At 47.5% G+C, this 25,135-nt stretch overlaps 1 protein-coding gene across 1 annotated transcript in view; it reads left to right on the top strand.

Annotated features, from left to right (window-relative positions):
* Positions 1-325: 325 nt before the first annotated feature.
* IL21R (interleukin 21 receptor) overlaps positions 326-25,135 on the top strand; it is a 36,095-nt gene continuing 11,285 nt past the window's right edge. The window contains exons 1-3 of the mRNA XM_081132062.1: positions 326-845; positions 21,060-21,124; positions 23,974-24,076. Of these exons, the coding sequence (XP_080988188.1) occupies positions 21,076-21,124; positions 23,974-24,076 (152 nt within the window). The 5' untranslated portion in view covers positions 326-845; positions 21,060-21,075. The remainder of the gene's footprint in view (positions 846-21,059; positions 21,125-23,973; positions 24,077-25,135) is intronic.

The following is a 25,135-nucleotide window of genomic DNA, read 5'->3' as shown; positions in this document are numbered from 1 at the left end:
GCCTCCCCGTCCAGCTACGGCACCACTGCCTCCCTCCGAGGCTGTCTCCATACCTGTGGCAGTGGCTGCCCTGCCTGCCTATGTGTCATGACCTTGAGGCAGATGTCACCCTGGTAGCCTCAGGCTGCCCTGCCTGCCTATGGGTCATGACCTTGGGGCAAATGTCACCTGGCAGCCTCTAATGTGTTCGTAGCAGGTGCCCTTCGGGAGCAGTGAGCCCTGCTGGGAGCGGCCCCCTCCCACCTCTTCTCCCCCCCTCCCCCGGGGAGGGGCCAGCTGCCCGGGGCGGGCCGAGCTCTCACCACATCCTCTCCTCTCCCCGCCTGCACGCGCTCGGGCAGGGATGGCGGCGGCTGCCTCTCAGACCCACTGGTGTCCCTCTGCCGAGTGACTAATGGGCTCGGGGTTCGAATGTCTGCCTGCTTCTCCCTGAGTGGAACTGACAGCCTGCCTGCCTGCTGCCTGCCTGCTGCCTGCCCGCCTGTCTGTCTGTCTGTCTGCCTGCCCGGTCGCTTGACTTCTCCTGTCTGTCCCCCTGCCTGACCAGCCCTTGCCTGATGTCTGTCCTTCCCTGGTTCAGCCTCTCGGCCCCTGCCCCGCGATGACTATCTTCTGTCCGTGTGTGACCTCTCTGGGGTGTGACTGACCACTGCGTGGCCTGCCTGCCCAGAGCCCAGCTTCCATCGCCCAGGTGACAGGTCGTATGCCTGTCTGGTTGGTGACTCGGGGTCTGCTCTCTCAGACCCTCGTCTCCCACCACACGGAACCCAGCTGCCACCCCTGGGGACCCCCTGGATCCCCCCGAACTCACGAATGGATTTCTGAAGGAGAAGCTGAAATAGCAGGTAACTGGACTCCAGCCACCGTTTCCACGGGATGAGGGGGTGGGGGGGCTGGGGGGGACGGGGACCTTCTCTGCCTGGGAGGGCTCAGTCCTTGCCTGACTTGGAAGCGCAGAGGGGTCCTGGGCTCGCATCACAGCTGGGACAATGAGTGAGGCCGCAGAGGGGGGCTGGAGTCTGGTTCAGCCCAGCTTGGGGGGCGGGGCGCCAGAGGGCCTTTGTGTGGGTCCGCGGGGAGCCTGCGGGCTTGGGGCCAGGGCATGGCTGAGGTGGTCCCAGGAGCTTGGTAAAACCAGCCTCCAAAGGCAAGGGGCTGGCGAGGGAAAGCTGGTTCCAGATCGAACATGACGACAGTCACCATGGTTCTGGGCAGCTGAGCTGGGCAGGGGTGGGCATAGGTGTGACCAGGTGACGCTGCTAGGGGACCCATTTTGAGGGTGGGTGGGAGGCATTGGCTTTGTGCTAGCTTCTGTGTGTTATCTCATTTTATCTACTTCATCCTTCAAAACAAGTCGGTGTGCCCATTTCACAGATAAAGAACTGAGGCTCTGAGAGGTAGAATGACTTTCCCAAGGTGACTCAGTCTGTATGTAGCAGGGTAAGCAGGTGACTTGGGGGCTCGTCCTGCCCTCTGCGTGCTGTCTCCTCGTCTTTCTCACGAAAGCACAGGGAACCAGGCGGTGATCAGGGGCAAACTGGCTCTGTGTGCGCATGGAGGAGAGCGGAGTGTGGGGGCCGGGGAGGGGGGGGGCTGAGGCTGAGCCTTGAAGGAGGGGTTGATTTCTGATTTGTGAGACTGGTGAAGGAAGGAACAGGCACATTCCTGGCAGAGGAGCTGGGACAGGAAGCGCCTGGAGTGGGAGCTTAGGCCTTAGGGAAGAAATGGCAAGTTGCAGCTCAGCCAGGGCAGAGGACCCAGGGCAGGGGACATTACAGTCGGGGACTGCTCCGGGAGAACACCTGCGTCCCCTGGGGGAAGCGCACGGGTTCAGCACGTGGTGGAGTGGGGAAAACCTGGCGGTTCAGAACCCAGCCATGCGACGTCCTGGCTGGGTGAGCTTGGGCAAGTCTCTGTGCTTCCTCCAGCCACATGGAGCCTCGGTTTCTCATCTGTAAAATGGAGACAAAGGAAGCTCCATCCTCGTGGGCCTGGTTGTGAGGATTCAAAGTCCTAAAAATATGAAAGCTGCTGGCTGGAGGCCTTCCAGGAAGGGAATTTACATCACAAGGAACCTGGGGCTCAGGGAGGAGAAGGGCCACTCTCCAGGGGCAGTAGAAGGGGCAGGGCCACCCCCTGGAGCCTGCAGTCTTGCCTCCCTCAGCCCCCTGGGTCCGGCTCTGCTGGCATCGGTGCTCAGCATGCTGCAGGCACTTGAGGATCTCCCATAACCCTCACAGCACCAGCCCAGGCTGCCCGCCTGAGCCAGCCCATTTCACAGAGGAGACTGCGGCTCAGTGGGGAGATCTGGCCCCAGGTCAACTGTGACTATAAGAGGCAGAGCTGGGTTTGGACCCCCAATCTCTGACAGCAAGGCCACAGCCTGCTGGTCAGGAGGACATAAAAGTAAGACTCCTAGTCCTGGGATACCTTCTGAGAAGGGGGCATTGGATCAAGGGGATTGAGTAGACCCCAGAGGGCGAGCTCAGCAGAACCCTGGCACTGCCCACCCCACACCTGGCAGAGTGTCTGGATCCTTGCAGCCCCTCAGCGGAGGAAGCTAGGAGCCTTGTGTTAGGAGGTGGCCAAGCTCCAGGGCTGGGAGAGGGGGCCCACCAGGTGAAGGCTGAGCCCTCAGCAGCACTCCAGGCTCCCACCTCCCCAGAGAGGAAGAGAGGCGGCTGGAGCCCCTAAAGAGTTGTGGGCGGTGGGCAGGGGCATGCTGGAGGGGAGGCCAGTTCAAGAGAAGGTGGAGAGAGGAAAGCAGGCCACCGGAGGTTTTGGAGGCACCAACTTCTCTGCAACATCATGACCTTCCTGGTGCCTGATAAAAAATCCAAGGAAGGAAAGGCATCCTTCCGTCCGCAGCCAGGGAGGGGGGCCAGGGCCTTCGTGGTGGGGCGCGGGCACTGAAGCTGGCTTCCCAACACACCACCAACTGTGATGTGTGGCCTTGGAATCAGCCAGACCCAGGTTTGAGTTCCGCCTCCATCTCTTAGTACTTGTGTGACCTTGAGTAAGCAACTCACCTCTCTGAACCTGTTTTCTCATCTGTTATATGGGACTAAGGACGTCTATTTATTGAGCACCTACTGTGCGCCAGGCACTGCCCTGCTCCTGGGGATGCAGTGGCGCACAGAGCCAGTGCGATGAGGCCACAGGAGCACAGCGGTAGCTCACAAGAAATAGTAGCTCTGATGTTTTACTTTCAATATTATTGGCAATAGTCATCTTGTTATTAGCTGGGACACTCGGCGTAGCTTCTGGAATGGGCTAAACCCTCAATAAATGATAGATCTTATGATGGGGAAACTGAGGCTCAGAGAGGGTCACCCGGAAAGTCGTTTATGGGAAGAGGGAAGAAGGCTGTGCAGACGGAAACAAGCACTTCCTAAGGGCCCTTTCCTCACTGCTTCTCTCCTCCTTGCCCTCCAGTGCCCTCCAAACCCTGGGGTGGGGAACAGGGAGCTGGGAGGATCCTCACTTCCACCCCAGCACTCACAGGTGCCCCCCCCCCCCCCCCCCCCGCCCTGGCACCCAGCCAGAGGGACTTTTTATGACAGCTTAAGTGAGAGCTCTGAGTAAACTTGGAAATTCTGAAACAACCTGAGAATATTCACTTCCCCGGGGTGTGGGCAGGCAGCCCATTGAAGGCCCCGACCGGCCAGGACACCTGCAGCAGCAACCCAGCCCGCTGGTCCCCATAGCCCCCAAGGGGATCTGGTTATGCAAATTGTCCCCAAGGAGGTGGGGCAAGTGTACCAGCTTGGTTCCCTGCTCAGACCCTGGTTCTTCCTGGCTGTGCAACCCCTGGCAAGGCTCTGGACTTCTCTGAGCCTCTGTTTCACCCTCTGCCAGAAGGCCTGATGATGCAGACTGGGACCAGGCCCTGCAAACTTTCCTCAGTACACATCAGTCACACTCGGGGCCAGGCCGGGCAGGCTGGTGGGGGCCTCCTGGGCAAGAGAGAGATCAAGGCAGGTTGCCAGACCTGCCCAACCCTCCCCCTTCATGGCCTCAAGCAGTTGTGGTTCGAAGCATTTTTTTCTTTCTCTGCCTTACAGCCAGCCCCTCCTGGCCTGGGGAAAGTGGGGCTGGAGTGAGATGTGGCCACAGGAGCCGAGAGAGGCTGCACAGTCTGGGCATGGCGGAGACCGTAGGGCAGAGGGAGGTGGCACAGGCAGGGGAGGGTTGCCGGGAGCGGGACAGCGCTTTCTCAGCTAGGACAGGTTGCCCAGGCTGAGAGAAGGTCCAGCAGGGAGAGGTTGTTCAGGTGAGAGCAGGCTTCATGGGCGAGGCAAGGAGAGAGAGACTGAGGTTCCGCAGGCTCAGAGGTCCTACGCACTGGGAAGGGGCAGGCGCTGCCTCTCAGGTTCAGCTACCGACTAAGCTGTAATGCCAGTGTCCTGGCACCCCTGCCCTTAGACACCCACAACCCATCCCAGGTCACTGGCCAAAAAAAAAAGTGAAAAGCAACTAACATTACCCACACACCTTCAGTGTGCCCAGCACCGCCTCAACTCTCAGCCAGGCCAGGGCACAGGGCCCTGGGCCCATTCTACAGATGAGGAAAACTGGGCCTCAGAGGAGGAGATGTGCCCAAGGTCCCCCTGTGAGTGAGTGGCAGAGTCTCCTTTCTGATCCAGGGCCAGCAGGCTGGTTCTTCCCCAGCCTGAGAGCTCCACTTAGGTCAGAACTAGCTGCTTGACCCTGGGCAACCCACTGCCCCTCTCTGAAAGTTCCTTGTTACTAACCTGATGACACTCAGACCCTGGGAACTGAGGGTGCTGCCCAGGGTGGGGGGAAGTTCCTGGGGACTGTGATGAAGCTGATAGGGAAACCTAGACCTCTCGGGGGCTACCTCCTTGTATGACTGGGCACAGCAATTCTTAGCCTCATTCATTCATTCATTCATTCATTCATTCTTGAGCACCTACTGTGTTCCAGGCCCCATTTTATGCACTGGGGACACTGTGCTGAACAGCACAGGTAAATTCCCCAACCACTGGGAGCTTATGCTCTGGGGCAGAGCTAGGTCATAAACACAAAAACAGGAACGTCTGCTAAACCAATCCTAATATTACAATTGTGAACACGGAGTGGAAGAAAGGGCTGTGCGGCACAGAGAACTGCAGGGGAGGCCCATTCCAGACAGGGTAGGTTGGAATCTGAGAATGAGAAAAACAACGAAGCGCAAGGAAAAGTGTTCTAGGCGGGGGGAACGGCATGTGCAAAGGCTTTGAGGTGGGGAAAAAGTTGGAGCATTGGCGTGTTTATTCTTATTAAGTACATAAAGATCCTTAGTGCACTGAATTTCAGAAAGAGGAGTCCAGCCTCCTGGCTCAGGGCTTAGAGCATCGGCCCACAGACTGAGGGTCGTGGGTTCGATTCCCTGCAAGGGCACGTACCTTGGTTGCAAGTTCAATCCCAGGCCCTGGTTAGAGGCAACCCATCGATGTGTCTCACGTCGATGTTTATTTCTCTCTCTCCCCTCCCCTCTCTCTCTAAAATAAAATAAATAAATGGAAAAAATATCCTCGGGGGAGGATAAAAAAAAGAAAGAAGTCAAAAAGAATGATTTAACTTTGGAGGCTAGTCTACATAGCCTGTGCACATGTCTCTTTGAGGTTAAGCTTCAAAATCCATTATCACAGAAAGCATGCTCTTTCATTTAGTTGCTCATGTAACAGGTGTTTTGAGAGCCTATGTGTCAGGCACTGGCCAGCCACTGAGGGTTCAGCAGCAACCAAGGAACACATGGTCCCTGCCTCGAGGTTGCTTAGAATGTCGCTAAAGGCACCACGAGCGCGTGCTTTGGCGGAGAAATGGACCCAGAGGGAGGAGTGACTCATGCTCTCTGGAGGTAAAAGATTTACAGAGATGACGTTTGAACTGGGTTTTGGGTACCGAGTAGGAGGCTGACAGTCAGCCGAGGTGGGCAGAGAGTTCCGGCGGCCGAGAGACATGTGCACAGGCAAGGAAGCCAGATGAATGGGGATCCGGCGCAGCGGGCGGGAAGCTGGGGCGCCCGGGCCCGGGACCAACGCCGGGCGGTGGGGGCGACGTTAGGGAGTAGATCCTGAAATCTCCTGAACATGGGCTAAGGAATTTGGGGTCTTCTCTGAAGGGCAATGAGGAGCCACAGAATACTGTAGTGGAATGAGGAGGGAGTTGGAGGGGCCACTGCTGGGAGCAGGGAGCCCAGGGGGAAGGCCAGGAGGAGGGAAGGTGGGCAGAAGTCCTTGAAGACCAGGGACAAACTCGGAGCCCTTTCTTCTGTGTTCCCCTTTGGGAAGTCCCTCATTCTTGACACTTCCCCTTCTGGCGACGTGCTGGCTCGTGTTTCTGGCCCTTCTGGGGAGTCCCTCTTCGCCCAGGCCATTTAGGCTTGGTCCCTATGGGAAACAGGTCATTTAGCTTTACCACACTCCTCACCTTTCACTTTCAACTCCCAGCCCCCACCCGAATCACACTGGAGAGGATGACCGGCTTGAGGAACTAAATGGATCCCATTCCCGAATCATCAGGGCGCAAAAGAAGATGCAGAGAAACCAGGGGCTTGGGTTCTTTCCAGTTGGGGAGGTTATAAATGAAGCCCCATGAGCACTCTGGCAGCGCCTGCTTGTGTACACACACACACACACACACACACACACACACACACACACACACGTCCTTGGTGTGTTGTCTAGAAATGGAATTGTTGGGTCTCCTGCTCCCCTGAGGTTTTCCAAAGTGGTTGTACCAGTTTACACTCCTACCAGAAAACTGTCACGATTGAGAGTTCCGGTGGCTCCAGATCCTGTCCAGCACTTGGAATAGTCCGTCTTTTTCATTTTAGCCGTTCTGGGTTGATGCGCAGTTGTAGCATAGTGAGATGTAAGTTTGCATTTCCTTGATGAATAATGCATTTGAACACCTTTAAATATGCTTATTTGTCATTTGGATGTCTTCTTTGTGAAGTGTCTGTTTAGGCTTTCTGTCTATTTTTCAAAAATTGAGTTCTGTGTTATTTATTATTGTTTTGTAGGAGTTCTTTCTATATTCTGGGTACAGATAGATTTATGTGTATATGTATGTATGTAACATATATGTTATATAAAGGAAAAATATAAATTATATATGATTATATAAAATGATGTATTAGCTAGCTAGATATAGATATAGATATAGATATAGATATAGATATAGATATAGATATAGATATAGATATAGATAGCCTGGCTAGAGTGGCTCAGTTGGTTAAGTGTCGTCTTATGCACTGAAAGGTCGCTGTTCGGCTCCAGTCAAGGCAGATACCTGGGTTGCGGGTTCAGTCCCTGTTTGGGGCACGTACAGAAGGCAACTGATCAATGTCTCTCTCTCTCTCTCTCTTCTTCTTCCTAATACTTCCTCAGGTGAGGATTATATATATATATACATACATATATATATATATATATATGTATGTGTAGATATAGATAAAATCTCCTCCATTTCATCCCCCCCCCCATTCTCTTAATGGAATGTTTAGATGGACAAAAATTCTTAATTTTAATGAAGTTCAATTTATCAGTCTTTTTCTTCATGGCTAGAGCTTTGTACGTGCTGTTTAAGAAGTGCTGCCTGCCCTAAGGTCATGAAGATACTGTCCTATGTTTTCTTCTAGATGTTTTATTGTTTTACTTTTCATATAGGTCTAAGATCTATCTGTACTTTATTTTTATGTATGAAGTGAAGTAGGTTTATTTTTTTCTATATGAATACTCGATCTGCCATCATTTTTTAAGATCATGCTCCCCATAGCTTTGCAGTGGTACTTTTGTTGAAAGTTAAGTGCTATCTATGAAGAGTCTATTTCTGGACTCTATCTTTTTTCATTGGCTCATTTGTTTTTCCTTGCAACAATGCCATATTTTTCTTCAAGATTGTCTAAACTATTCTCGGCTCTTTTGCATCTCTATGTAAGTTGTAGAACTAGCTTCTCAATTTCCACCAAAGAAAATCCTGCCGGGGATTTTTTTGAACCTTGGGTTTACATTGAAACTTTAGTTCAATTTGGAGAGGACTGACATCTTTAAAATATAGTCATCCCCTGATAACCACAGGGCATTGGTCCCAGTACCTGGGTATTGGTCCCAGTGTCTCCCATGGATACCAAAATCCAGGGATGCTCAAGTCTTATATAAAATGGGATAGTGTTTGCATATAGCTTATATTTGCATAGAGGTGTCAGCCGAGTAAGCCTACACATCACTTCATTCATGTGGATTCAGCATAGTGCTGAAATTCATGTTTTGCTTTTTGAAACATTATGAGATTAAAAAAAATAAATCTGATTCTCAATTCGTTGATTCCATAGATGTCAAACTCACAGATACAGAGGGCCAACTATATTAAACTTTCTTACCCATGAGCATAGTATGTCCCTTCATCTATTTATATTTTTAAAAATTATTTTTAAAATATGTTGTAGGTTTCTGTGTAGACGTCTTGTGCATCTTTCGTTAGAGTTATTCTTGGCTATTTGATTTTTATGCTGATGTAAATGATATAATTTCAAAAATTTCATGTTTGTTCTTAGTGTGCAGAAATGCAATAGATTTTTTTTTACACCTCATTAACTTTGTTAACACACTTTTGCAAGCTGGAGTTGCAGATGTAGGAAGAAATAGTTGGAAAACCCAGCCCACTTCAACTACCTACCAGTTGGGGGCTCCTACCGTTGCTTTTGTTAGAAAGAGTATTGTGGTGCAAAGCAGAATTCCCAGCCTTAGACTTCATAAACCAGTGAATATTTTTTACCATCTTAACAATTTTTTAAGTGTACAGCACAGAACAGTACAGTATTAACTACATGCACATTGTTGTAAAGCAGATCTCTAAAATTTTTTCCTCATGCACGCCTGAAACTCTGTACCCATGGAGCTGCGACTCCCCCTTACACCCCCTCCCTGCAGCCCCTGACAGCCCCCACCCTACTTCTTATTTCTGAGATTGATTACTTTAGATAAGTCATATAAGTGGAATCCTGCAGTACTTGGCCTTAGTGATTGGCTTACTTCACTTACCATAATGCCCTCAAAAACCATTCATCTGACAGCATCTTCTTCTTTTTAAAGGCTGAATAATATTCCATTGCGTGCACTCCACATTTGCTTTATCAGTGCCTTGGTCGCCTCCACATCTTGGTTGTTGTGACTGATGCTGCAGTGGGCATGAGTCTGCAGATCTTCTTTGCAATTCTCTTGGATATGTACCCAGAAATGAAGTTGCCGGGGTACATGGCAGTCCTGTTTTTAATTTTTTAAAGGACACTCCATACTGTTTCTATAGCATTTGCACTATTTTACAGTTCCGCCAACAGGGTTCAAGGGATCCACTGTTTCCACATCCCCGCCAACGCAGTAGTCATCTTAACAGGTGTGAAGTAGCTGTTCACTGTGGTTGTGGTTTGCATTTCCCTGATGAGTGGTGATGCTGAGCATCTTTTCAGGCACCTGTTGGCCATTTATCTTCTCTGGAGAAATATCTATTCAAGAGCTTTGTCCGTTTTTCCCAATGGCGCATTTTTAAAAATTTTTTGTTTGTTTGTTACTGAGTTATGGGAGTTCTTTATAAATCCTGAATATAGTCAACATTGGGTGTGCAAATATTTTCTGTCATTCTGCCGGTGGTACCATCACACTGTCAATTGTTTCCTGAGCTGCCCAGAAGTTTCTAAGCTTGAGGGTGTCCTGCTTGCTTTGTTGCTTGTGCTTTAGGTGTCATGACTGAGAAATAATTGCCAGGCTCCATGCCATGAAGTTTTTCCCTATGTTTTTTTCCTAGGAGTAGTATAGTTTCAGGTCTTACATTTAGGTCTGTAATCCATTTTAAGTTAATTTTCTATATAATGCAAGATAAGAGTCTGTTTTATACCGTAGCTTGGTAATGTATTTTGAAATCAGCAAGTCTGAGGCCTTCATCTGTATTCATTCTTCTGCATGTGGACATCCAGTTTTCCCAGCACCATTTATTAAAAAGATGCATTCCTCTCCCCATGGTGGAGTCTTGGCACCCTTGTCAAAGGGCATTTGACCGTGTGCACAGGGTTTATTTCTCCGCTCTCTGTTCTGTTCCGTTGGTGTCGATACCTACTCTGTCTCTCCTTGTGCCAGATTCCTGTAGCTTGGTAATACATTTTGAAATCAGGAAGTCTGAGGCCTTCATCTCTGTTCATCTTTCTCAATATTTGGTTATTTGGGGCCCTTTGAGATTCGATATGAATTTCAAGATTTTTTTCTATTTTTGCAAATAATGCCATTGGGTTTTTGACAGAAACTGCATTGAATCTGCAGATTGCTTTGGACATTTAAAAAATATTAAGTCTTCCAATCCATGAACATGGATTGTGAAAAAAACATATGTGTGTTTTTTTCCACTTATTTGTGTCTTCTTTAATTTCTTTCAGCTTTTTCTTTTGTAGTTTTAAGTGTACAAGTCTTTCACCTCCTTGGTTAAGTTTATTCCTAAGTATTTTATTCTTTTAAATTCTATTGTAAATGACATTGTTTTTCAATTTCCTTTTTGCATTGTTCAATGTTAGTATATAGAAATGCAATTGACTTTTGATGAATTCGTTTATTAGTCTAACAGGTTTATTATGTGGAATCTTTAGGGTTATTTATATTTAAGCTCATGTTATCTGTGAACTGAGATAATTTACTTCTTTCTTTCCAACATGACTGCCTTTTACTTCTTTTTTTTTTGCCTAATTGCCTAAATAGTGGTGGCAAGGGTGGGCATTCTTGCCTTGTTTCTGTGTTTTGTTTTCTGTTAATCCTTACCCGAGCATATGTTTTTTTCATTGATTTTTAGAGAGAGAAACATTGATGTGAGAGAGACACATCGACTGGTTGTCTTCTGCACACGCCCTGACCGGGGCCAGGGATCGAACCTGCAACCTATGTATGTGCCCTTGACCAGGAATCGAACCATGTCCCTTTGGTGCTTGGGCCGATCCTCTAGCCACTGAGCCGCACCGGCCAGGGCTTGCTCTGCTTGTTTGTTTTTTTCTTTTTAAAATATGTCTTTATTGATTTCAGAGAGAGGAAGGGAGAGGGAGAGAGAGAGAGAAACATCAGTGATGAGAGAGTCATTGATCGGCTGCCTCCTGCACATGCCCCACAGGGGGGGGTCTCGCCTGTAACCCGGGCATGTGCCCTGACCGGGAATCGAACCGCGATCTCCTGGATCCTAGGTCAATGCTCAACCGCTGAGCCACACTGGCCAGGCTTGCCTTGTTTCTTATATTAGAGGAAATGCTTTTCGCTTTTTACCATTGAAGTGAAGTGAACGGTGGGCTTTCATTTATGGCCTTTATTATGTTCAGGCAATTTTATTCTATTCCTAGTTTGCTGAATGTTTTTTATCATGAAAAGATGTTGCATTTTGTCAAATGCCTTTTCTGCATTATTTGAAATAATCACGTTTTTGTCCTTTATTCTGTTAACGTGACGTATTTTTGTATGTTGAGCCATCCTTGCGTCCCAAGGGTAAGTCCCATTTGTTCATGGTGTAGATCCCTTTTTAATGGGCTGTTGAATGTGGTTTGCCTGTGTTTTGTTGAGGGTTTTTTGTGTCAATATTCATCGTGGATATTGGTCTCAAAACGCCTTGTTGTACTGTAGTCGCCCTTCTTTTTGTGGCGATGTGAGATGATAAAATGCCAAACCTATTCCCAAATCCGTGTAACCAGCCCTGACTTGCAGTAAGTGGCTTGGTGTCGCGCGTTCCGGGGGTCTTGGTGTAGCCTCGACACTTTCTGGTGCAACGTGTTGCCATCAGTGGGAGCGTGTTTTCTGCTCATGTCTTCCCCCGCAGACTTAATGCCTTTTCTATCTTTTTTAAACACAACTTTTTTTAAAAAATATATCTTTATTGATTTCAGAGAGAGGAAGGGAGAGGGAGAGACAGAGATAGAAACATCAATGATGAGAGAGTCACTGATCGAGCCCCCAACCCGGGCATGTGCCCTGACCGGGAATCGAACCCCGATCGCCTGGATCCCAGGTCGACGCTCAACTGCTGGGCCACGCCCGGCCGGGCGCCTTTTCCATCTTAACTAAGCACTTACCAGGCACGGTGGCTATGGCTTTTGCAGTTTGAAGTGTGACAGCAAATCTAGCATAACTGTCTTTTCCCTTCTTCACAGTATCATGGATAGAAGATTTATTCTTACTGTATGTAGATCTTAGCAACCTCAGCATATGATCTTGTTCCTTTCCTTATTAAGTTTAGAACTTTTCCCTTGAAGGAAGCACTTTATGGCTTCTCTTTGGCATGTCTGAACTGCCAGCTTCACTACTCTTGTGCTCTGGGGCCGTCGTTAAGTAAACCAGGCGCTGCGAGACCATGACACTGGATCTGGTAACGTCTGGGAAGGCTAAGTGGCCAGTGGGCAGGTGGCATAGAAAGCGTGGATACACCGGCAGAGAAATGATTCGTGTTCCAGGGGAAGAGAGGTTCCCACTGTCCCAGTGTGAGGTTTTCTCACACCACTCACGACTTTATTTATGACTGTGCATAAGTAAAACTGCATAAAATGAAACCATGGATTAGAGGAAATTATTATACCGATTTTCAGATGTTGAACTAACCTTGCATTCCTGAAATAGAATACACCGTGTGATAATGATGTATTACCTACTTTTGCATTTATCATTAGGTTCGATTTGTTAATATTTTGCTTAGAATTTTTGTATGTCTACTTATGAGAGCATTTGACCTATAATTTTATTTTCTTTTAATGTTAAGTTTTGGTATTAAGGTTATGTGTTTAATTCGGGCGTCTAGTTTGTTTGCAGTTAATAAAAGTAGTGGTGTGTGTCTGAGATTAAGTCTATCATTTTGCTATTTGTTTCCTTTTGCCCCATCTATTCTTTGTTCTTCTATTTTTTCTTCTTCTTTGTCACTTTTTTTAGAAGGATAAAGTTTTAAAAATTGTTATTCTATGTTTCCTGTCTATTGTTAGTTATACTTTCTTTTATAATTCTGTTAATGCATATATTAGAGATTACAACATGAAGACTTGATATTTTTATTTATTTTATTATTTTATTTATTTATTTATTTTTAAAAAATATATCTTTATTGATTTCAGAGAGAGGGCAGCAGAGGGAGAGAGAGATAGAAACACCAATGATGAGAGAGTCATTGGGGATAGAGCCCGCAACCTGGGCATGTGCCCCGACCAGGAATCGAATCTCGATCCGCTGAGCCACGCCCGGCCTGGCAAAACTTGATATTTTTAGCGACTATCTTATCTTGGTACCTTTGTCACTTCCCAGACAATGCAGTGACCTTTAACTTTCTTTACCCCTTCCTACCTTTGGGGTATCGTTACGGTGCACTTTAATTCTGCATATAGTTTAAACTTCATAATATTGTCATTATGACTATTTTAAGCAATTAATATTTATTTATATTTATAAGACTCTCTATGGCTCTTATTCCTTCCCATGGTACCGTTCTCCCCATCTGGGATTCTTTTTTGCCTCAGTAACTCACTTTAGTATATATTTTGAAGCAGGTATACCAGTGACAAATTCTATCAGCTTTTCTTGGTGAGAACATATGTTTAGTTTGCTTTCAACTTAAAAAAATTTAAGATCTCATTTACATATAAAAACCACTCTTTTAAAGTGTACAATTAAGTAATTTTTTAGTATATTCACAAAGTTGTGCGACCATTACCACTATCTAACCTCTGGACATTTTCATCTCTCAAAAAAACACCTGTTCCTCTCAGCTGTCACTCCTCATTCCTTTCCTCCAAAGCTCTAGCCCCTGGCAACCACTATCTACTTTCTGTCTCTATGGATTTGCCTATTCTGGACATTTCATATAAATGGAATTACACAAGATGTGGCTTTTTGTTTCTGGTTTATTTACCTTAGCATACGTTTTCAAGGCTCATCCATGTTGTAGCATGTGTCCTAACTTCATTCATTTTCATGGCTGAATAATATTCCATTGTATGGATGTCCTACATTTGTTTGTCTGTTCGCCATTTGATGGGAATCCGAGTTCCTTCAGTTTGGGGCTATTATGAATAAGGCTGCTGTGAACGTTTGAGTACAAGGTGTTTTCTGTGGACACATGTTTTCAGCTCTTTTTGCTACATACTAGAGGTCAGATTGCTTGGTCATGTGATAACACTATACTGTGTTAGCATTTTGAGTAACTGCAAATTTGTTTTCCACAGCAGATGCACCATTTTAAATTCCTCTTAGCAATGTATAAAGGTTGCAATTTCTCCACATTCTTGCCCATACTTTTTATTTTCCTTTTTTTAAAAATAGGCTATCTAGCTGGTATGAAGTGGTTTCACATTGAGGTCTTTATTTGCATTTTCTTAATGACTTATAATAATGATTATTTTTCATGTATTTATTGGTGTTTAGTATAGCTTCCTAGGAAATATGTCTATTCAAATCTTTTGCACATTTTGAAATTCATTGATCTTTTAGATCTAAACCCCTAACAAATATATGATTTGCAAATATTTTTTCTCTTTCTATAGATTGTCTTTTCATTTTCTTGATAGTGTCTTTTGAAGCACAGAAGTTTTCAATTTGAAATAATCCAGTCTATCTATTTTTTCTTGGGTTGCTTGTCCTTTTGGTGTCATATCTAAGGAAATATTCTTTTTGGTTGTTTATTTGCTTTGTCTCATTTTGTGTGTTTTTTTTTTGGTGTGAATTCCTTAAGATTTTTATATACAAAACTATATAATCTGAAAACAGAAACACCTTACTTCTTTTCAAATATAGATGCCTTTTACTTCTTTTACTCAACTTATCACCTTGGCCAGAACTTCCACTACAATGTTTAATAGAAGTCATGAGAGTGAACATTCTTGTCTTGTTTATTTTAGAGAAAAAGCTTTCAGCTTTTCATCATTAAATATGATGTTAACTGTGGGATTTTAGTTGATTCCTTTATCACATTGAGCTTAACTTCTTTTTTTGAAGGATATTTTTGTTGGATATAAAATTTAAGTCAACTTTTAAGTATGTATTTATCTTTAATTAAAAAAATCTTTCTATGATGTGTCTAAATGTGGTTTTCTTTACATTTTTCCGTTTGGGGTTTTGTAGAACTCAAATCTGTGGCTTAATGTTTTTTTCTAGTTTTGAAAAACACTTAACCCATATTTCTATTATTGCTTCTGAGTGGTTCTCTCTCAATTCAAAATACATGTATTTTAGACCTTTTCACAATGACTGATATGTCCTTTTTGCTCTTTTCTGTATTTTAAAATATTTTTTCTCTGCATACTTCAATCTCAGTATTTTCTATTGACCAGTCTTCCAGTTCACCAATCCTTTCTTCCAGTGTTTCTAATCTGTTGGTAAATCCATTAATTCAGTTTATAAATTTCTATTATTATATTTCTCACTTCTAGGGTTTCTGCTTTTAAACAGATTTCATATTTCTGGTGGAATTCTTGAACATACTAATCATAGCTATTTTAAATCATGTCTGATAATGTCATTTCTGAATCACCTATGTGTGTTTCCATTGTCTCATTTCCTCTTGGTTTTGGTCATTTGATATTGTTTCTTGGTTTTCCTTGTCAATTGAAGTGGATGATGAACATTGTGCTGAACAATATAGAGGCTTTGGATAAAGTGAACTTTTTTCAGATAGGTTTTAATTTTCTCCTAGCACATATACCATTTAGGCAGATCACTTTGATGCTGTCAAGGCTAAACTATTTCTGATTTTTTCTTACTCTTCAGGCATAGCTTTTTCTGAATAACTGGGTATTTACCAGGGCCCATCTTTCTTGCCACACCTTGAACTTCAATTCTTCCCTCAGCATTTCACAGGCTTTTTAGCCTATTACCAGATGCTCTCTGCTAGGTTTCTTGGTATGCAACTCATTTGCAATGACTTCGCAAATTATTTGAGAGGAAACTGCATACAGAACTTCAATGCATTTTCCTTCACTCTGACACCCTGGCTTCTCAAGTGCTATCTACCTTGGTTGCTCTCTCATGCCTTCTCACAGTGTTTTCCCTGCTTAGTAGTTGTCCTCAGTAGGGGAATTAGTCTGACACCAGCTACCCCATCATAGCCAGAAGTGAAAGTCCTCCTCCACATTTTATTTTACAAACTTAAGATTCACTTACATTTGAAATGCTATGAAATAGTTTGGGCATCCAAAAGAGTATAAAGAATAATATACTAATCAACATCCATGGTAACTTCACTCAGTTTTACCGAACTGTTGAGACCCTTGAAGTCCCCTCTTAGTCACATCTCCCCCTTATTTGAAGTTTGATGTTTATCATCCCCTTGAATTTCTCTATACTTTCAGGACACATGTGTGTTCACCTAAACAACGTGTAGAGCAGTTTTTACCTGGTGTTGAGTGTGGCACAGATGGTGTTATTTTCTAACTTACTTGTTTTCATTTTGCATTTTGTTTGTGAGAGTCATTTGTTTTGTGGTGTGAAGCTATAGTTCATTTTCACATTGAGTGATTACACCACAATTTACCTTTCCATTCTCTTGCTGATGGAGATTTAGGTTGTTTCCAGTTTTTCATTATTAAAAACAATGCTGCTATAAACACTTCTGCATATGCTTCTAGTACACACGTGGCAGAGCTGCTTTTGTAATGTACACAGGGGTGAAATTGCTGAGTCTCCAGGCATACTCTTGCTCAAGTTAATCAGATCACGCCAAGCTGTTTTCTAGACCAGTTGTATCAGTTACGTTTCCACTAACTGTGAATGAGAGTCCCATTACACGATGTCCTCAGCCACGTGGGGTGTCGTCTAGCTTTCAGTTTTTGCCAATTGATAAAATAAAAATGGTGTGTCATTGTGCTTTTATTTGCATTTCTCTGATGACTGTGAAAGTCAGCACTTTATATTCTCCATAGCACCTACTTCAATATGATTTCCTACCCTCAAGCTTCTCCACAGCTGCAGATCTTCTAAAATCTGGCCAGCTTTTAATCCGAATTACCGCAAGCCCAGAAATCATTTCTCGGCACTGGTGCCTGGTGGATACACCTCTCCAGGGTTCCATGCCATCCAGGACTGTCCTGGAGTGCTTTACCTGCAATGATGCATTTAGTGCTTACAACAAACCTGTAGCAGACTCATGAGCCCTATTTTATAGATGAGAAAACAGGGAATCAGGAGGGTCAGGAACTTGCCCAATGACACCCAGCTAGGACCTGGCAGACTCCAAGCCAGGTGCCCTTCACTCCTCTGCAGGAGGCTGCAGGTGGGGTGCTGCTGCGGGGCCCCGCAGCAGGAAGCCTCCAGGGCACCCTCTGCCCTTCACTCAGGAAGCACACTTGGTGGGCTGGTGTGCGCCTGGAAAGTAAACTGCTGTTTCCCTCAGGAGTCAGCCTGAGCGAGAAGACCTGTAAATAAATGGACTCAGCAGGGAGCACAATGGGATGGGGAGGAAGTCGGTTGATGGGAGTGTGAGGAAAAAACTTCAAGGCTGTTGTTTCCCAGAAGTGAGCGGCTTATTTTAGATGGCGTTAAATATCCCTGACCCCTAGTAAAAGAGTTAGACCCCCTTTCAACCGCCTTTCAATCCTCTGATGCTGAAGGGGGTGAGAGTCTCAGTTTGGTGCTGGTGTAGCTTGAACACCTCCCTGACACTCTTCGATCCCCCTTTAAAAAAGGCAAACAAGATCTCAGGTCCTAAAAGCCTCAGGCAGGCAGTCGTAGCTTCTTAAAATTCAATTATTGTCTTCTATTTTCCTTGTATTTAGTTTTCACATTTCACTGTATTTGGTTTTATGGTAAGTTGACTGTTTTGTTTAAGAAACACCTATATAACATCTACTATAGGTTAGGCCCTGTTCCAAATGCTTTACAAACATTGACTAATTTAATTCTCCCAAGGACCTTTTGGTGCAAGTACTGTTATTATTATTTCCATTTCACAGATGAGGACCCTGAGGCCCAGAAAGGAAACTTCCCAAGGCCACACAGTCTATAAAGGGAAGTGCTGGGATTTGAACCGAGGCAGGCTGGCCCCAAGCCTGTGTTTTAACTACTATGGTATACACCACCTCTCCATTTCATACTAGTTACCTGTCCATGGTAGTGGTATTATATCTTCTTTTAAGACATGTTTATTGGGGTGAAAGTGGGAGGTAAAATAAAGATAAATAGCAAGTAGAAAACAGAATGGGTGGAAACCCTGAATGCAATGAGTGGTCGGAGTTCTGGAACATTTCACCGTGGCTTCATGCATGGAGCAGAGACAGAGCAGGTGGGCCATGAAGGCAGAGTCTAGAGTGACGGGAGGGAAAAGGGTGTTTAAGGAGAAGACACAGCATAAGAATTTGCCTCATGCAAAGGCAGAGAGGCTTGATGGGGCCTGGGGTGCTAAGAGGATAGTGAGTAATTCAGATCAGTGGGACAGTCATAGCAAGAATCCAGCACCTTTGTATAGTAACTTACATTTCAACGAGCACGGCCACATCTGCTTTCCCAAGGACTCTTCTTAACTGCCAGGTGCAGTGGGCATTACTGTCCCCATTTTAGAGATAGTAATTGAGGTCAGAGAGTAGAAGGACCAGAGAAGCTCCAAGATCCTCTGGGTTCAAATTCTGGACCCTTGGCTCTATTCCACTGTATCAAGTTTCTTTGGTGGCAAGCAACAGAGCATAATTCAACATGGTTGAGCAAAACAGGTGTTGTGTTTTGTTTTTGGTTTACGTAAATAAAAAGTTCAGGTGTGGACTTCAGATGCAGCTGGATCCAGGTCCTCAAATGATGCCGTGGGAGCTCTAGATCTGTATTTTTCAATACTGGCATAATTTTCAGGCAACCTTTCTGTGAGAGGTGACAGAGATGGGTGCCAGCTTTCAGTAGGCACTCCAAAAAGTACCTCTTTTTTTCTCTGTCTAGATTTTGTCAAATGCTTTCCCTACATCTATTGATATGATCATGTGATTTTTATCCTTTGTCTTGTTTATGCGGTGTATCACTTTAACTGATTTCTGGGTATTGTACCAACCTTGCATTCCAAGAATAAATCCCACTTGATCATGATATATGATCTCAAAAAGTACCTCTTAATTAGACCTCTAGAAGAAATTCCCAGGACTTCTCCCATTGGCCTTGCCTGGGTTGGTGTCCATTCCTGACCCATTCACTGTGGCTAGGCAGGTGGCTAGGCAGGTGTTGGCCAGGCCTGGGTCAGGTGCCCACCGTATGGCATACAGGTTTGAGTCTGGGCCAGTTTGAGGAGCTCCTCGTAAGAGCAGAAGAGACTCTAGGCAGACAGAAGCAGCAGGTTCCCTCCAACCCCAGGGCCTATGTGTCATTTATGCAGGACTCAGAAATGTGGGGGTGATGGTGATGAGGAGCCTTGAGTCTGGGCAAAGGAGTTTGTGCTTTATCCTGTGGTCAAGGTGGAGCCCCTGGGGAGTGATGGGACATAGCTATGCCAGGCCTTGTGCTGGGGCTGGGGCCACAGGTGTGGACACGCTAGTGAGGAGCAGATTTGACTGCACCTCCTGTGATGGGAGGTCGAATCCTCAGAGTGTGATAGCAGGACTCCTGCTGGCCTGGGGTAAGATCAGTTCTTTTTAAAGCAGCTTTAAATGGAATTTGCCCCAGCATTATCTTATTTTAATAGCAATGTTATTCATTTTAAAATGTGTTGGGGAAAAATACACAACTATGGAAATTATTGCTTAGGAGGAGGTTCGAGTTAATTTTTAAGTGACTTCATTTATAGAAAACATATTAAATAAATAACAGAACACATGATCTACAAATATGGCCAACATTTTGAAAGTGAGAAATTTGCGGACCTCTTGCATAGATCATTCTGGAATTCCTCCCTTCCTGAAGCTCTAAATTCTGTGTCAGTCACAGCTATTTATGTGTCAGGAGTATGCTCAGGGTTTTCTGCAAATCACTTTGAATTTTCACAACAATCCTGGAAGTGGGCTTTACTGTTTTCTACAAAGCTCAGAGAGGGGAAGTGACTGGCACAGAGCCACACAGGTGGTAATCTGAACCTCTGCCCTTCACTGCTGCCTACTTGGTGACTTGGTAAGGAGCTCAGAGAGACCTCTTGATGGGGCCAGAATAGGATCTGGGGGACCCCAGGTTGGGGGCGCCTTCCCACTGTGGGCTAGGGGATGGTGTCTGGAAGACGCCATGTGTGTGTCTTGGTCCCTCCACAGGTCATCCCTCTAGGCTCCATTTCCAGCTATACCCCTGACCAGTAGACCCCCTAGCCTCTGGCTGGCACCTCTCCAAGCAGACACAAAACTGGGGGTGCAGTGGGCAACGTGCCAAGTAGAGATTGACATTGCCAGCCTGGTGGGTCATTCCTCTGCCCAGCGCACCAAAGTCCACTCTTCCTAGATAGGCTTAATGTTCTCCAAAGAGTTCTTTCTCCATCTCACCTAGACTGGGGAGTCCAGGTTGCTTTTGTTTGGCTGGGTTTGGGTTTTCAGTGTGCTCCCTAGTGGGCTAATCTAGGAGTTGGATTGAGTAAAAGGCTCTTTGTTAGATTAACTTTATTTTAGGTATTCAGTAGGGGTCTTCTTTATGCGTGAATCTTAGATTTGTTATTTAGTAAGGAGACAATTTATAAGGCTAACATCAACATGAGTGCTTCATAGGAGGGAGTACTCAAGATTGCTGCTCATTAAATACCACTTTCCAAACCAGTGTCCCCTCCCTCCCTCTTTCTTAGCTGCATAAATGCCCACAGTTAATTCCACAGTATAGACTAAGTGTGTGTGGGAGAGCAGCGGGCCCCTCCCTCTGAATTCACCTGTCATCTGGGACTGCGTAAGGGGGACAGGAAGAAGGTGGGAGAAGTGGGAGGGATCCACAGGGAGAGTCAGCCATTTCTAAAGGGCAGGAATACCTGGGAGCATCCTTGGGCTTCTCAAAATTTTGTTTTTCTGAGACAATCCAAGAATCTGAGGCAAGTCTTCCAAGGGACGGATGGGGACCAGCGGGAGGCTGCTCAGGGTCCCTTGATCCCCAGGCCCGGACCCACCCTCTGCTGTGTGTCTCTTCCAGGCCCCCGAGAGTCAGCATGCTGCGTGGCTGGGCCGCTGCTCTGCTCCTGCTGGTGCTCCAGGGCGGTGAGTAGCTGGCCCGCAGTCTGCAGCGGGAGGGCCGGGTGTCCTGCGGGTGCTGGGTCAGGGTTGGAGGCCCCAGGGCCAGAGTCTGTGGCATGTGTCCGCTCGAGGCTGATGCAGGTGGAGCAGCCAGCTCTCCATCAACCAGAATCCAACCACCCAGAGAGCTTCATCAGCCAGAAGTGGCTCAGGCAGGTGTCCAGTGGCCCAGCCCCCAGCTCAGGCCTTGTCTTGCTGGAGCGCTGAGAGGCCGCACCCTGCATTCCCATGGCTCTCTGCTTTGGCGGCTCCAGCCCCCAGCGTGAGGAAGGTCTGCCGTTGGTCCCACCTAGTTTCTCCTAGGGGACATTCTTCAGCAGTCACCGGACCCTCAGCAGGCACCGATGTTCCCAGCGGGGAAGAGGGGAGGTGGAGACAAAAGTAGCCAGGGCCCTGGAAGGTGCCTCCGGAGGATCCGGAGGTATTGCATTCAGGGGAGGGGAGGGTGATGTCAGAGACTGAGCTGGGAAAGGCCAGGAGGTAGACATGGGGCACAGCCAGGGCTGAGAGATCCAGGAAGCCTTCCCGGAGGAGGGGTTTGCAGCACACAGGCTCGAATGGGGCTGGACTGGGGCAGGAGGGCCCACCGCAGCCACTCAGCTGACCCTCAGCGTTTCTCCCTGGTTTTTATTAAGAGACCTAGAGCCCTGGCAACAGCTCCTTCAGCAAACAGGTGTTGGGTTCCTTTATGTGGCCTTTCTGAGTGACCAGCACTCTGTCCTGGCTCTACCAGGCCTTTGGGTGACCCACCAAAGCACCACACCTGTGGGCACAAATAACAAGCCCTCGCTGTGTACTGGGTGCTGAGGGCCATCTCATCCCATTCTCCTGGCAGCACCACGAGGTCCCTGCTGAGTGACGCCCAGGTCTCGGCTGCGAAAGCTGAGGCCCAGCGAGGGCGAGGGAACCGGTCCGCGGCCCCGCAGCCGGGCAGCGGCCGCTCTGGGGTCAGTTCGCAGATCTGCCTGGTTCCCGCGGCCTTAACCCCCGGCTTTGCTGCCTTCACTGAGCGTGGGCTGCACCCCCTGACAGCGTGTACCCGCCTCCAAGCCCTCCACGGGCCAGTGTCCCCAGATTACAGGTAGTGACCTGGAGCAGTCGTGAGTCATGTGTCTGCACTTTGATAACTCCAGGCGAGGGACAGTGCTGGGGCTCTCAGCCCAGGGTCGGATTACTAACCAGGTGACTGAATTTTTTACTCCCTCTGGTCCATGATGTCACCTCCCTGCTAGTTCAGGGGTGCTGTCCCCTCCCCAGTGTTTCGTTCCAAGTTTGGGACAAACCCTGTCCCTTGGTGGCCTTGAGCCCAGCTAGGAATGGCAGCTCCTCTCCAAGTTCTGAAGCCCCGAGAGAACTACCAGGAAATAAACTCGGGGGGGACAGCCACCGGGGGCTCCTGCAGCTCAGGGCTGAGATCCTGCCCCAATCAGTCCCATTCTCCACCCGGAGCTGCCCTAGCCCCTCTGTGCCCCAGGACAGGCCCTGCCTCCTCCCGGGAGCCTCCTTGGGCAGGGGTCCCTGCCCCACTCAGACCCCTTGGAGGTGAGGACTGAGACCTCCCGGGGAGAGCGTGACTGTCTAGGGGCAATGTCTGCCCCGTTTGTAGGGGAGAGACTAGCGCAGGTTAGGTTTCCTGGGTCTCAGTGACGCAGACGAGAGACACGGAGGCGGGTGCAGTCCCGGGCCTCAGGGTCCTGGTCTAGACAGGAGGTGGGGGCGACAGGACTTGCCAGAGCAGTGCTCTAGGCGCCAGACCAGCTTCTGACCAAGAGCGAGGTCCAGGGAGGGAATGGACCACACGCCCTGGCTCTTCACTAGTCAAGAAAAATAGGGAAAAGCCACTACAAATGAATCCACTTAAGAAGGGGAATAAATTTCTGATAAATAGTGGGGTCAAATAGCAACGTTGGCCCTTGATCTTACAAAACAAAACCAAAACTTATTACATTTATTTCGTTAAATATTGAACAAAATTTAGATTGTGACTGTGTATACACACACACATATATGTATATTTTAATTTATCGGGCTGATACTGGTTAATAGGATCCCGTAGGTTTCAGGTGTAGATTTCTATGTTTACAAGATCTGTATGTTACCCCTTGTGCCCACCACCCAAAGTCAAATCATCTTCCTGCACCTATATTTTTAGCACAAAGTAAAGCAATAAATGCTGGAGGTGGGGAGTGTTACATCTTGCAATAAAACTGCCTGAGCGGGAGATCCATGAGCCGCCTGCTGGTGGCAGTACTGGTTTGGGCAGTTTCCTGAGGTTTACTCTCCGAGGCCCTTGCGGCGTCACCGAGGTCGGAGGTCATTTCGTGACTTGGACCTGCTGCTGTGCAGCCCGGGGCTCCTCCTTGTAGGGGTTCGAGGCTTTCTCAGCAGCGCCCTCGCTGACCTCATGAAGGCCCCGTGAGGGACGTGCGGGCTCGCCCTGTGTCTGGGGGGGGTCAGGACCCACCACCCCGGGAGGGAGACTGGCCTGGAGAGGTGCTGACCCGGTGGCTGGACACAGGGCTCTTGGGGAGAGAGCTGAGGTGGGACCCGCTTAGTTAATTATGCCTACATTAGGAATGTCTTGTCTCCATAGCCAGCCTTGAAATTTTGAGGGCTCAAACAAAGACTCTTAGGGGACAAGGACCTCCTTGCCTTATCCCACGTCTTAGTGGTCCCTGAATCACCATGGTCATCCTGGCCCTGGGACCCCTGCCTCCACTCATCCTCCAGCCCTGGAGGGGACGAGGGAGTGAGGAGCTCGGCAGCCCCCTGCCAACCCCCGACCAAGGCCCCTCTCTCCCCTCCCCCTGCAGCCTGGGGTTGCTCAGACCTTGTCTGCTACACCGATTACCTCCAGACGGTCACTTGCTTCCTGGAGACGTGGACCTTTCACCCCAGCACTCTCACCCTCACCTGGTAAGTGGCTGGGCCTCACCAGCCCTGGGGGTACTATTCAGGGGAGCAAGGTCCTGGGGCGGGACCACAGGAGACTACAGACTGAGTTGGACCTACTGTGTGCCATGCAGGTAGTTTAGCAATAAAAATAATAGCTGCCACTTCCTGGGGGCTTACTCAACGACTTCACCAACAGCATTTGGTTTCACCCCAAGAAAGACTGTGAGATGGGGATCACTGTGCCCATCTTGCAGAGGACCATGCAGGGCTCATGCGACTTGTCCAGAGAATGAGTAGAGAGGCGTAGGGCAGCTCTGTCCAGCTCCAAAGGCCATACTTTGTCACTTGCACAGGCCTGTGGTTTTGAGACCCCGAAATGACTGGACTCCCACATGATTTTTTGAGCACTTAGTACCTGCCAGGCAGCCTGCCATGTGTCTCACATGAATGATCACCTCCAGTCCTCACAATATGACTCTCATTTTATGAGTGAGGACACTGAATTTCAGAGAGGTTATGCAACTTGCCCAAGGTCACACAGCCAGTGGATGGTGTAGCTGGGATTCAAACACAGGCAGCCTGACTCCTAAATCCATGGGTCCTTGTAAGTCCATATTGATAAGGGAAACATTCATGACGCTTGTTGAGAGTGGGAGGGCAGACTTTAAGACCATCATGATAGGCGTGGGCACCACTGCACAGGGTTTTGCTGACTGGGCTCGACCCCGAACATGACAAGGGAAAGTTGCGATTTATAGCCAAGGAGCAGGGTGGGGTCAGTGATTGGAAAATGACTGTAAGGAAACACGGGTTAGGGGGCTTTGGGGTATCCAACCTAACAGGACTCTTGCCGAAGGTAGCCCAGGGGGATCAGGCATCGCCTGGGGATGGCGGAGGGTGGGAAGCCCCGTTTGGTATTGAGGGTGGGGGATTCTGGCTACACTGACTTAGCAGGAGCCTTGCGAAAAGTAGACAATGCGGAGATAAGCACAGAAACCCCAAAGTCAGGGCCTAGTCGAGGGGAGAGTTCAGAGGAGCCTGAGCAGAGTTTAGGCAAGGAGAGACTCTGCCAACATGCTG

Source organism: Miniopterus schreibersii (genome assembly GCF_964146895.1).
Source record: "Miniopterus schreibersii genome assembly, chromosome: 3".
Classification (NCBI taxonomy): Eukaryota; Metazoa; Chordata; class Mammalia; order Chiroptera; family Miniopteridae; genus Miniopterus; species Miniopterus schreibersii.
The sequence above is the reverse complement of the archived record's forward strand: the minus strand, read 5'-3'. Positions and strand labels throughout refer to the sequence as shown.